Source organism: Accipiter gentilis, chromosome 2, assembly GCF_929443795.1.
Source record: "Accipiter gentilis chromosome 2, bAccGen1.1, whole genome shotgun sequence".
In the NCBI taxonomy this organism is placed as follows: Eukaryota; Metazoa; Chordata; class Aves; order Accipitriformes; family Accipitridae; genus Astur; species Astur gentilis.
In genome coordinates this window covers 1,017,836-1,030,479 of record NC_064881.1, presented here as the reverse complement: position 1 = coordinate 1,030,479, position 12,644 = coordinate 1,017,836, and the positions used below count along the sequence as shown (strand labels likewise).

The 12,644-nt window shown below is 42.2% G+C and overlaps 1 protein-coding gene across 1 annotated transcript in view; it reads left to right on the top strand.

Annotated features, from left to right (window-relative positions):
- EMILIN2 (elastin microfibril interfacer 2) overlaps positions 1 to 12,273 on the top strand; it is a 32,555-nt gene extending 20,282 nt beyond the window's left edge. The window contains exons 5-8 of the mRNA XM_049818444.1: positions 3,082 to 3,414; positions 3,997 to 4,035; positions 10,230 to 10,364; positions 11,127 to 12,273. Of these exons, the coding sequence (XP_049674401.1) occupies positions 3,082 to 3,414; positions 3,997 to 4,035; positions 10,230 to 10,364; positions 11,127 to 11,464 (845 nt within the window). The 3' untranslated portion in view covers positions 11,465 to 12,273. The remainder of the gene's footprint in view (positions 1 to 3,081; positions 3,415 to 3,996; positions 4,036 to 10,229; positions 10,365 to 11,126) is intronic.
- Positions 12,274 to 12,644: the final 371 nt, after the last annotated feature.

Genomic DNA, 12,644 nt, shown 5'->3' with positions numbered 1-12,644 from the left:
AATGTATACTCTGCATTACAGCACTAATAAAAGGCAACATAAAATCATAGTGTTCTAGTGTGAATAGTCATATAGTGGATTCCTCTAGACTCCCTGTGAGCTTGTGAAAAATGGTACTTTGTAACTTAATTGTCAAATCCCTTTGGCATCTATAAGAAAATTCCAAGTCGGGTCTTTTTGGCCTCTTGTGAGTGCACTCACAGATTCCTTTACTCGCTAGTTTCTTTTACACACTTTTTTGTGTGTGTTTTGGGGGCTGAGGAGAGCATGGTCGGGGCAGAATGGTACTAGAAACAGACACACCCCAAAGATCCACCTGCTCCATGCATCCAGGTTGCTGCTCATCTTCCTTCCCAGCAGACCATTCCTCCTGCAGTGAAATAACAGGTTAAAGCTGCCTGGCTGAACAAACTGAATAAAATAAAATATTTTTAAGAGGGGGAGAGGAACAAAAGCATTCTTATTTTCAGCTGAGTAGGGAAAAATTCCTTCAGTTTCAGTTACAGATGGGCATCTGAGAGCAGAAGCCGTTGTGTGACATGATAACCAAGTTGTCACTTACACCAGTGATGACAACTGGAGCAGCAAGGATGCTGCTGCTGAGGACAGTGTTACTGTTCTCACCTGTGTAATGATCTCAGCTCTGCTTTTTGCATTCCCAGATAGATGGGAAGATGATGGGGGAAGATTTCTGCTTTGTCCACTGCACAGCAAAGCTTAAGCAGGTCCAGCTAGATTCACCTCAGCCTTTGTCGGGGGTTCATTTTCTCATTGCACTGTGAATTGAAAACACGTGTTACAGAATTCAGTGTCAGGATAGGGTGGCTCCAGTGTTACCAAGTGATCTATTGGTACTTTGTCTTGCTATGATGCATCTCAGTAGAAGAGGCCAAAAAGGTTGGCAAAGATGGCAGACCAGATCCCTCTCAACCCACACGTATCTGATTACTGGCACTTTAAGTTGAGCTTTAGGCAAGTAATTTGGGATTTAGCTTATGGAGGTGTAGTTGCATAATTCTGAGTTTTGCAGTATTGATATTGCAAGCAAGGAAGCAGTTTGCACAGGATATGGGATTTGAGCTGTTGACTGTTATTTAAAGATTTAGAAAAGCAAGCAGAGAAATGTATTCATTTTCCCTGTGTCAGTCCAAGTCACTGTCTTAATAAAGCTCATCTTAATTGACTAGAGAAATGACAAGTACCTGCATCCCAAGTTAAAGTATTTTGTCAGTTTGTATTTTGAATGAGGTTAATCTGAAGATCTTAGTTGAAGGTCTAAATCTATGCCACTGTGGACAGAAGATTTCTCACTAAGTTAACAACTTGAAGCCTTTTTTCAGAAATTTTTATAAGATTTTTTTAATCCTGGGATTTTTATGAAGGTAATAATAATCTGTATAAAGTGAACATTTCACCCATTAGTCCTCTGTCTTGTGGATAGAGTTACCGAGTGAGCTTCAGTGCAGCTTTGTGGTGCATTGCTTGTATAAGTTTCAATTCTCATGGCAGTTAAAGTCAGCTAGCAAAGCTCAGGAAGATTTTTTTCTGGCAGGCATATCTAGCAAATGAATACAGGTGGTGTGAGACTATGACTTCGGACAGCCTCTCAGTACTCTGGAAGGCTTACGTGGACTTTTTATGAGACTGAAAACAAGAAACGAGATTCACAAGGGTAAAGTGCAGCTGTCAAGTAGTCACAAAACAGCATGTGGGTTGCCAGTGACACCATCTGGACCCCAGCCGTGCATCACGGACAATATCTGCATGACTTGGTTGCAAGCTCTCACTAAAAGGCGCAGTATAAGGCCCTGCTGGGGGTCCCCAGTTATGCAGCAGAGCCAGGGAAAGCCTCACACCATGTCTGCTTCTAGGTACAGCCATTGGGTTTAGCCCTAGCCACTGATTAATTTACCCAGGCTGATTTTGGACTGTGATAAGTGCTTCATTCTGACCACCGAGACATCAGAGTGGTGGTCTCCACTGTGGACCATGGCAAGCATCTCTGGTGTGACAAGTTGCATCAGATAAATTTGCAAGGGGATGTTTGTCCGTTTCCCCAGACACTCAATTCTATCCCTGCACCTAAAGCCATGCTTTTAGTCTCAAAATGCAATCAAAATAACAAATGCTAATATTCAATTTAGAATTAAATTCTAATTATTCTGTGTAAAAGCTGTCATTGCATCTACTGAAATCTGCACATTTGTAAATTCCTGTTCTTAATGTAGATGTAATTGAACTTCATTCTTGGGAGGACATTGCATCCTTAAATGCCATCTAAGACTTTGTTTTTATGAATAAGCCTTAATTTCTATAAAGGGCTTAGAACTGGACCAGATACACAAATGTAGCCGTGTCAGCGCTGTTCAACCCTGATGTCATATGTATTGGCTGCCCTACTGGAAAAGTCTTTTAATGGTATCTCTTCTCTTTAAACAGTAAAAGTTTTTCCGGTAGATTATAACCTAGGGTTCTGCCTTCATTGTCAGAAAATATTAGTAATGGGAGTACTTGGAATTTTAAGTTTGTTGCTTTTCAAAGTAGGGAAAAAAACCCCCTGTAAGTCAGTGTTCATTTACTCAGTTTTTTTGCTGTGGGTACTTTTCTTTATGGTAGTGCTGGAGGGTCAGCCTTGTGCTAGGTGTTACGCAAGTACAGAGTTGAAAGTAGGAGTGATGGGCGGGAGGTGTTCAGGAGAACTGAAGTGAAGGTAGAGGGGGAGCAAAGGATGGAGATTAAAGCACTGGTGGGAACAGGTGTGCTACACAGCCTGCTTGGTGCAGAAAGTCAAAGCTGGACTAGTGGGTGAATGTTCATGGGTTATGTGACTGCTGCTTGTCCTGTCTCCAGGCTGTCTTCATTCGTTTCCCTGTGTCACAGGCTGGGAAAGAAGGGGGTCTGTAGTACTGCAAGAGTGGAATGGAGTTTTGCCAGTGCAGTCTTGGGTCTGAGGGGAAAGGTGGCCTGAAACTGAGTCCTGTTTTATTTTGAAGTTGGTTTTTTTTTACAAAAATATGGAATGTTTTATACTATTTTAGGCGAATAATTCTGTATCTTTCCTCTTCTTTCGTAATTTCAAAGGGCAATCAGAAGTACCACGGCAGCCATTGCCACCAAGACCATCTCTGCAGCCTCAACCCGGCATATCCCTGCTGCCATCAAGGCCGAGGATACAACCCCCGCGACAGAGGACCCCTCTTCAGCCACCACAGCCAAGACCTCTTCCGCACCCAGTGCTGCCAGGGTCAGGAGTTGTGCCATTTCTGCCTGGAACAACCGGGATCATCGTGGAGACTGGAGAGGCAGGGCCTCCTGGCACTGCTTTAATGTCAGGAAGAGGAAGGCTTAGGAGTGTGGACGGTCAGGCTGGTCAAAGTACCATGCCCATTGCTGAAGGGTATGCTGGAGCACCAGGTGAGAGAACTAAACTAACAGTGAATCGCTCCCATCTTAAGTGGAACGGACATGTTAGGTCTTCCTAGAGGGGTGACACTGAGATCTGTTGTGCTTTACCAGGCACCTTTCAGCCTTTTGTGGATGCCAGTTATAGCTATTGCCATTGGGAATGGGTTTACAGCAGAGGCGATTTCTGAACTGGCCTTTGCAGCCTGCAGCTGGCTACAGAAGTAGGGGAAATGCGTTCAGTGCCAGTTTTGTTGCCTTTGCCAAGGCTGCACTAAGCATGAGGTCAGCAGAGCTGATGTAAATCCTTGGTAACTACTGCAATCTTTGCCATTAAGGAAACTTAAATTATATTTTTTTTCTTGCCGTAGTGCTCGCAGTGGATTTAGTACATTGTAGTAAGAATTTGTTTCCCTTTGCTGTGGTAGCCCCAGCTTAATGATAATTGAGCATTATGTAGGAGATGCTATTTGGTAGCTACTTCAGTAAGTTGCTGTTTGGTAACAAAGGGTGCTTTTTAGAATACTGCAGCAATATTTTGTCATAATGTACTCCATTATGTACTGTGTGACACATACTGCTTTTTCTTTGTAGGATATCCAAAGTTATTTCCTCCTACCACGGACTCGCAAGGTAAGGAGACTGTTACCTGGAAATTCTTTACACAGGTACTTCATGTTTATTTCAGTCCCTGGAAGGTCACGGTTGAGAGAACAAATCTGACAGATTTTTGCTATACCTAAGCATTAAAACATAATCTGCATCCTTTGAAAATATTATTTTTTTGAGGTTTGGATAAATAATTCATTTGGGGTTATTGTTACTTACTTCAGTGTTTTTTTTAAATACAGAGGGTTTCTAGTTCCAAGCAGATGTCAGTATTGACCTTTTTTTTTCCTTTTAAATGAGAAAATACATATTTCTTTCTGATAATTTTAATATTTCTTTAATACGATATGAATAATGCCAAGACTAAGATCTTGAAACACTGTTAGTATCTGAGCTAGTGCACGACTTGTTCTTCCTTGTGGGAGAGTTTCTGGCTTTGTTAGAATCACGAGGGCTCGTGTTCTTAACTTCAGTGAAAGCAGGAGTGCTGCCAATGACAACCACAATTTAAAAAGATTCAAAATGCAGTTTTCTTGGTTTCTTGGTGTTTTGGGTTTTTTTTTAATAATTGTTAATATCACAGTTCATTTATGGATTTGTATGATAAACAGGTATAAATCTTGTGTGGGACATGCTAGTTGGCCTTGATAAATACGTTGATTGGGTGCTGCCTGCCCTACAACCTCATAGTCAAGATACTATCAAACCCTGGGGAATGGTATCCTGGATCAAAGGGAATATTCCCACACCCTCTTCAAAAAGAATTATTTCATCTAAATTTGAGGAAATATGAGAAATAGATGAAAATAAAACATTAGAGCTTTATGGCATCAAAAATCCTACCCTTGGGACTTGGCTTGATGGCCCTAACAAAATCACAGATACACATCCTGAAGACTGGTCTGGGGACTGACAAAAAGAGTTGTAAAGAGTTCACACTGTACTTCTGGTATTTATACTTTCTAATTAAAAATCAGTCATAGCCTTACAGCAATCTTTTTGCATTTGAGGATGGTGGTGGTAAGAACAAGCAGCAATAGATGAGGCTTTTGGAAGAGGATGAGAAGTAAAGAAATGTTTGTTTATCTTGATGCCAGCAAAGCCAATATAGATGTCTAGATTTCTGTGATAAATGGATTTCCTGGGGGTTTTCTTCCTCTTTGTACAACGTATTGCCATGTATAGACAGCAATATTTTAATATATTTATGCTGAAACTGTGTGAAACAGTAGGTCAAAAAGGCAGGGTGTGGCAGGCAGTGTGCCTGTTTGCTGCTTGGTGGAACATGTTATGCAAGAAACATTATCACCCTAGGATCCAGAGAGGTGGGCTTGACCAAGGAGTTCCTTTTTCTGATCCATGCCCCTGAAGACCTATCTAAATACAAGATATACCTGCTGATCTGTCCTATAATTTCCCCCAAAATGCCTTGCAAACCCCAATAGCAGGTGCAGTCATAGAAAACAGAGGTAAGGATGGTACAAATAACTATTAGACTTCTGTGGAGTTAGAGCATTTACATCCAGTGTCCCTAATCATCAGTGTCTGCTTACAGACAGCAAAGAAAGAGAGCATTCTGGGACAGAATTCAGCAGTTAACAGTGTTGCGGAAATTAACAGCTGGGGAAGGGAAGATTTTTGGCTTATTGGAGGAACTTAATGCTTAAGTAAGGCATCAAGGAGTCCTTAATATCTAATTTGTGCAGGACAATAGTTTATGATGTCTTGTGGTACTGAAATTCAAATTTGAAAGAAGATCAGACCTTCTTGTACTGTAATTCCTAATATAAGAAGCTTGTACTATTAAATTGGCCTTCTGAGTACTCCCTTTCATTTCTGTTTCTGAATAGCTTCTGTTACATAAAAGCACTGCTCAGGAAGAAGTTCAGGGCTCCAACTCTGTCCTTTGGGATTAAACTAGCCCACTTTAGTACTCTTATTGAATGCTGAGGCACGATTTGCATACTTTCAATACCTAAGTATTTCTTGAGTTTTTCAGATTCATTAGCTATCTCTTTGCATGCATCTCGCAACATTGTAGAGACCTTCAAGGACTTAAAAGTGTTTAATGAGAGAGTATAAGGTACAATATTACATATTAGCTCTTTCACAGCCAAGGAGTTAAGTGTCAGGACCTAAGTGCATCCACCTAATCTCTTTTAATACAGAAAGAGTTGAACCAATTGTTATTTAAAGAAACATCAGCGGCAAATGTTATTGAAGCATGGCAGCTTTACAGTTATGAGGATTTTGGTTTGCTGGAGCAAAGAAAATTGCAGGAGGCAGAATTAATGAATTGGCTGATGAACTGCTCTGGGAACTGATGAGAAAATGCTTGTAAGATCCCAGGTCACACAACTAGGCAAGGACAGAGCCAAGCAGAGGATTTCGACATTCTGATCGGCATACAGAGGATCACAGTGAAAAAAATTCACTGAAAGCACAAATTGTCTTTTCCACCCTCCCCCTTCATCCAGTCTGCAGTGTTGCTTGTGTCCTTAACCCTGCAGCTTAATGGAGGGTGGTTGCTCCTCTCTCAAAGAAACACCTTGTATAGTGTAATAAACAGCTGAGCTAGTGAGCCCTACTGCTGTGCGAACGCTGCTGTATATATCCACGCAGATAAAGGGCTAATTTTGGTTTGGGCTTTTTAATTCTTCTTACTTGTTGGATACTCAGCCATCTTTACTTTCTCCATGTGACTCCAGGCAGCAAGTCTGTTGGACACGTTTCAAATATTAAAGGCATGATGTTATTGTAATGTAAGATTTATGTTGTTGCAGGTGGTCCTTGATTTGAAGAAAGAGTTTACTGAATGCATGAATTACCCTGCCATGCTTGTGACGTGTTCTGCTGCATGTTTAGCTCTTTCTTCTGATCGTTAGACAGGGAGCAGTATTCTTGTTAGTACACATCAGTAGTCTAGCACAGGGGAAAGCATGTTTGCTGACTTTGAGGTGAAGAACATCTGATCACCTACAGTTGGACTAGTGATTGTGTTTCGCTGCTGTTTGCATGAAAGAACAGTGCAACTCACAGAAGCATGCTGAAGGATGGTGTAGGAGATGGGTATTTGTGTAAGGAGCGGTAGGTAAGTGCTAGGGCAAACCTCTTGCTGCAATGTGAAAGGTAGGAGTTGTAAGGGCAGAGAGAGCTGTTACTGACAGACTCGGGAGAAAAGTAGCTGTGTCTTCATAACACACTGAGCAAGTTATCTGCATTAGAAACACTGTGACTTAGCAGAGCTAATGGGCCCAGCTTCATTGAGCACTGGCTCATGGAAATCAGTGTGGCACTGTGCTGTGCTTCATGGCCATCCCATAATCAGCGGGAATATTCTTGAAAATGAGAGGTGTTAGTCTCAAACTGAAGAGTTAAAAAAAAAAAGTGAGGAGGTGATAAATTTGTGATATTTTTGTCCCATTTGCTCTAACTGAAATGATGCACTTTGCCCGCATTTAGATTTAGGAGTATTGGCCAAGCAGAGGAAATCTGACATATCCTCCGTACTCCTGCCATATGCAAAGGCACCATAAGTGCACACTGACAAATGAATTACATACTGATGGTCTCTTCTGTGTAGACTCTTGAAGAGTCCTTATTCCAGTTGCTGAGCAATTGTCAGCAGCACCATCACGCTCTTATTTTTTTTTCTCTTTTCATCTTGATAGAAAATGCCTATGCTGTGCAGTTTTGGTTTTCTTGAATTTTTTTTTTTCTTCTTCTTCTTTTCCTCTTTCAGGCCCTTGGGCTCTGTGGGAGGCATGAACTGTGCTGGGAATTCAAAAGAGAGGTGGAGAACCAGAAATACAACTGCAGATGGGTGGAAGTAGATGTAACCTAACAAAGGCCACCCATGTATCTTTGGTCTTTTGACTCCCCAGAATGCATTATACTAGCTTAGGTTGCCATGAACATGCATACCTGCTCCTGCTTATGTATAAATATATATTAAGTGAAACCTTCCTGAACAGGTCTAAAGTCAGAGGTTTTTTCCTTCCCCAGAAGCTGTAAAACTGTGGTTGAATCTTTTGTGAAACTTTTTGTCTGCCTCGCAGTTTCTTCATCAGAGCTGTGCATGTGGTTCCCAGCTTTTAAATGCTTTAAAACTTTTCTTCCTGATTTTTATAATTCCACAACGCTAACTGCTTAAGTGAAAGCAGTTTCCAAGCCTGGACCTTGTCTAGAGAAGCTGAACTTTGATCTTTGCATGAAGGAAAGTGTTTGCAAGTGGGGGCATGTAAGGGAAGGTGGTTCACCTCTCTTTAAAGTTCTGCAAAAGCACTGCTGAGAGCTGCAGTTCCAGCTGGAAGCAGGGAGGAGGGTGGGAGAGCATAGACGTGTTGCGTCTTCACTGTGCCTCCTTATATTGCCCACTGAACCGAGCTACAGGTTATTTAGATGGGTTTAAGATTTCTCCTTTGGACAAACACAGATGGTGTGCTGAACTAGGCTGCAGGGCTGAAGAAAACTCTAATAACTACTCTGGCAATTAGTGCAGGAAAATCTTGAAGGAAGCCATGGTGAGCTAGGGTAGGAGTCGCTCCCTTATTCAGATGACACCAACCTGAACAGAACTGGAGCTACTCCAAATGGAGAGGACAGCGTTTCTGGGCAGGCAGCAAATAGTTTGTGCTGTCTGTGCAGTATGACTTCAGGGGAGAGAAACCTTTCTGAGTGAGCCAGCAAGAAGTTTGTTGAGGTGCTTTTCAGTTTGAGTCTCAGGGTAAGCTGAGAATATGAAGAGATGCTTTCTGTAAGTAGTGGGGCATTAAAGTGCTGGAGCTTTACAGAAGCTGCTTAAGTAAGTAAACTTCCTGCAATTAATTTTGGTCCTTTCAAATAACCTCATCTTAACTTACAGGAGCACCTGCAGGCACACTGGCAGGTAGGAGTAATGAAAAAGGGCTTCTGTCTGTTTTCTGAGCATGAGGCAAAATACTGAATAAGGACATTTCCAAAGATATATGAGGCAGCTGGTTACTAGCCCCTGAGGGAAATCACAGTAGTTATTTGCCATTTCTGAAGTTGCAGGCATGTCTTCCCCTTGCCTTCCCCTTCTACCTCCCCATGCCAAATTATTCAGAAAAAAAAAAAAAGGATAGCAGAGCATTTGTATATCCACATTTTAAGTGAAGTTTTGTTACATTTTTAAGTGATATAATCTGAATTGAACATTGGTTGCTGATGGGCATCTCAGATTGAGAGGAAGAGAAAACCAAACATCTATTTTAAAGGCAGAAGAAGCAGGGGTGAAACAGCAGGGAGAAGACATGGATCCTAACCTGAACAAGGTAGAACAGAAAGAGCAACTGAGGACAACTTTAAGTGTATTTGTTGTTTACTTAATTGCCCAAACAAAGCAACAAGAGTTGACTACTTCCAGCAGTGTGTCCTGTCTTTGGGGAAATGTTTAGAGGGAAGGGAACTGAAATGGGACCAATAAGTGGTTGATCACTAAACAGTTGCCATTAAGTCAGTCTGTTAAAAGTAAAAATTTGTCTTAATTGTCCAAATTGTATTTTGTCCAACACCAGTCTAACAGCAGTGTTTAGCTAGTAAGTAATAGCCACTGTAAAATACCTAAGTGTCTGTTGGCTCTGCTGAGAAAAGAAGAAAAAATTGTGGAGTGAGAAGTCCCTCAAAAGAGAGGTGCTGGAGAGAGAGAAGAGCCCCAGTGATGGTCCTCTTTGCTTTAATACCAAAGTGTTACTTCTTGTAGATATTTTCACTAGCCTTTGGCAGAGAAGGTAAAAGATCTAAGTTGCGCACAGCTTCTCAGCATGATTAGGAGAGCTGACACGAGCTGTACCCCTTCAGCATTCCTGTCGCCATTGTGATTAGTGTCGGGGACCGGAGATGTCCAAGGGCAGCCTCAATTCTGAAGAAGGTTCACGGCAGAAGCATTGTTAAATTGGGAGGTAGTAGGATTTCCACTGCCAGCATTTACAAGCCATGTACCTTTTCCTTAGAAGGAAAAAAACAGGGGGGGAGGCTGTGGCCAAGGGGGGATTTTATGGTACTCAGTAAATTTTATGGTGAGACACCTGGGACCTGGTCCAGCAATATGTGTTCTGCTAATTCTGGCATCCCTCAAGTGACAGGGTTAGTCCAAGTGGAGTATGTGCAGGAACAGAGACACTGGATTATAAACCATCACAGGGAGAGTCTGTTTGTCATCCTGATGTAACTCTGACTCATGTTGTTACCCACTTCAGGACCTGCTGCTGCTGCGGCCTCTCTGGTGTCATTTTCTGCTGGGCTCACGCAGAAGCCTTTCTCCAGTGATGTCGGCGTGGTTCAGTTTAACAAAGTGCTTGTGAATGATGGGGACTGTTATAACCCCAATACAGGTAACAGCCAAAGGACGGACCCGTAGAGATGCCAGATGGGCACTAGCATGGGTTACCAGTGTTTGATGCTATCTCAGGCCTTGCTGGTACATTGAACAAACAAAATAAGTCCACCTAAACCAGACACACCAGGGTAAAAGCTTCCTGAGTATGTGGACAGGCATGCACTTTGCCACTGCTGTTTTTCCACAACTGTCCAGTAATACTGAGGCCCAATTAACCTCTACCTCTCCTCTGCCAGCATGGGTTCCTCAGGCCACCTGAGCCCAGGTAGCAGTGGTGAGGTTCCTTGCTAATCCACTTCACTGCATCTCAGCCAGCTGGGTCACCCAGGGGAGAGGAGGTGATATATAACTGCCTCCCCAGCAGCAGTAACTGCGGGCTGCCTCCTTCTCAAGCAGAGTGTCATGTCACTTGAAAGTGTTAGGTGTACCTTAACCTACTGGGGACTTGCACAGCATCTGGGTGCCTCTCACTTCTTCACCCAGCTTTAAGCAGTGGCAGCTGCTTAGGCCAGGAGGTTTCTGAATGTGGACAAAACCTGCTTCTGTCCTGACGGACTGGTGGGCTGTAACACAAAAGCAGCAACCCTTTGCCCCAACGATGGCTGTCAGTTGGTCAGCTGCCCAGGCTGACCTTGTCACAGTTACCTGTACGTAGCAGTGGGTAACCCATGTTGCTTTACGTTTGTCGTCATGCTTAGAATGATCAGGTCTCCATTTTAAATAACTCTGAAAAGCTCAGTCTGTCTGTCTTCTGCAGGCATTTTCACATCACCATACGAAGGGCGCTACCTGATCACTGCCGTGCTGGCTCCAGAGAGGGATGAGTACGTAGAAGCAGTGCTGTCCGTCTCCAATGCAAGCGTGGCTCAGCTCCACACAGCTGGGTACAGAAGGGAACTGCTGGAGTATCACAAACCCTACTCAGGGAAACGAACCTGTGGTGGTCCTGGGACGTTCCACCTTGTTCTTCACCTCAAAGCAGGAGATGAAGTCAACATCGTCGTAACGGGAGGCAAACTGGCCTACACAGACTCTGATGAAATGTACTCTACGTTTAGTGGAGTTCTCCTTTATCCTTCCATTTCTCATGTTTAGGTTTACCTTGAACAGGAGAGAAGGGTAAGATATTCAGAGAAATTATGTGTAATAAAATTCAAAGCTTTAATATATTCAGTTTATATATTTGATTTCAGTGATGGGTTTATAGTCTATACTGAGACCTTTTCCTTGTTCCCTGTTTCCAGAGGTAGCTACAAAAGACATGTTTCTGTAGCTAAATTAACTCCTTTCCAAGCCCTTGTTTACCTGTACAAGAACTGTTAAACAACAAATATGTTCTCAGTAGGTGCTTTTCCACCATGCTCTTGCTGTTCCCTATTAAATTGCCTTTGCTGTTTTCTCCCTAGTTTATCAAAGTTTACATCTTCACTGAAGTTTACAGTTGTGGTCAGCTATTTTCATGTTTTCAGTAAAGCAGGGTCAAGAAAGTGGTGATGTATTGGACATGGTTGATGACTTCCTTAGTCCTTGTGTTGTTTAATAATATTTTGGGTCAAGTGCATTTGGATAAACAATTTGTTCAAAGCAACTGCTAACCGTGGTGGTGCAAAGCAAAATGATACTTATCTGCATCAGTTTTCTTTTTCCCCTTCAGGGCCAAACACAGTGCTAAGAGACAAGTGACTCATTCCACTCAAATGGAAGCAGCTGTGTAGGGAGAAACGTACCTTGCCTCAGCTTTCCACTGGGCAGAGAAGAGTGTAAGGTGCAGTTGCTACTACTGAAAGATTTAGAATGGTTATTTTCAATTGATACAGTAAAAAAAGATGACGATCAGTTAAGCATGATGCTCTTGAGATTAATGCTTGGTGCTTGGAATGAATAAAACAGGTCATAAAACTCTAGATCGTCTGTGCTTAGCTAGAAAAATAGTAATTTTGAAACTGTTAAAATTTTTTACAAAGTTTGTTTCTGGCATTCCTACAGTATTTGCATTACAAAGGAAGTTTTGTCTTTGTTGCATTGTAGAAAACAAATCAGAGGAAAAAGTGTTGATACAGGAAAAGAGTCTTATTAGCCCATACTGTCAAATGCACAAACCAGCCATCTGCACTAAGTCTTGCTGTGACAACCTGCTGCATCAGTGCTTTTGAGTGAGGCTTGTTTTAATATTCAGCATCTGTTATATAAACAGATGAAGCAACTTTCTTAGCTTAAACAGATAAATACATTTGAGACAACAGTGGTTTATTTCTCATACTAGTCCCTTCTCAGT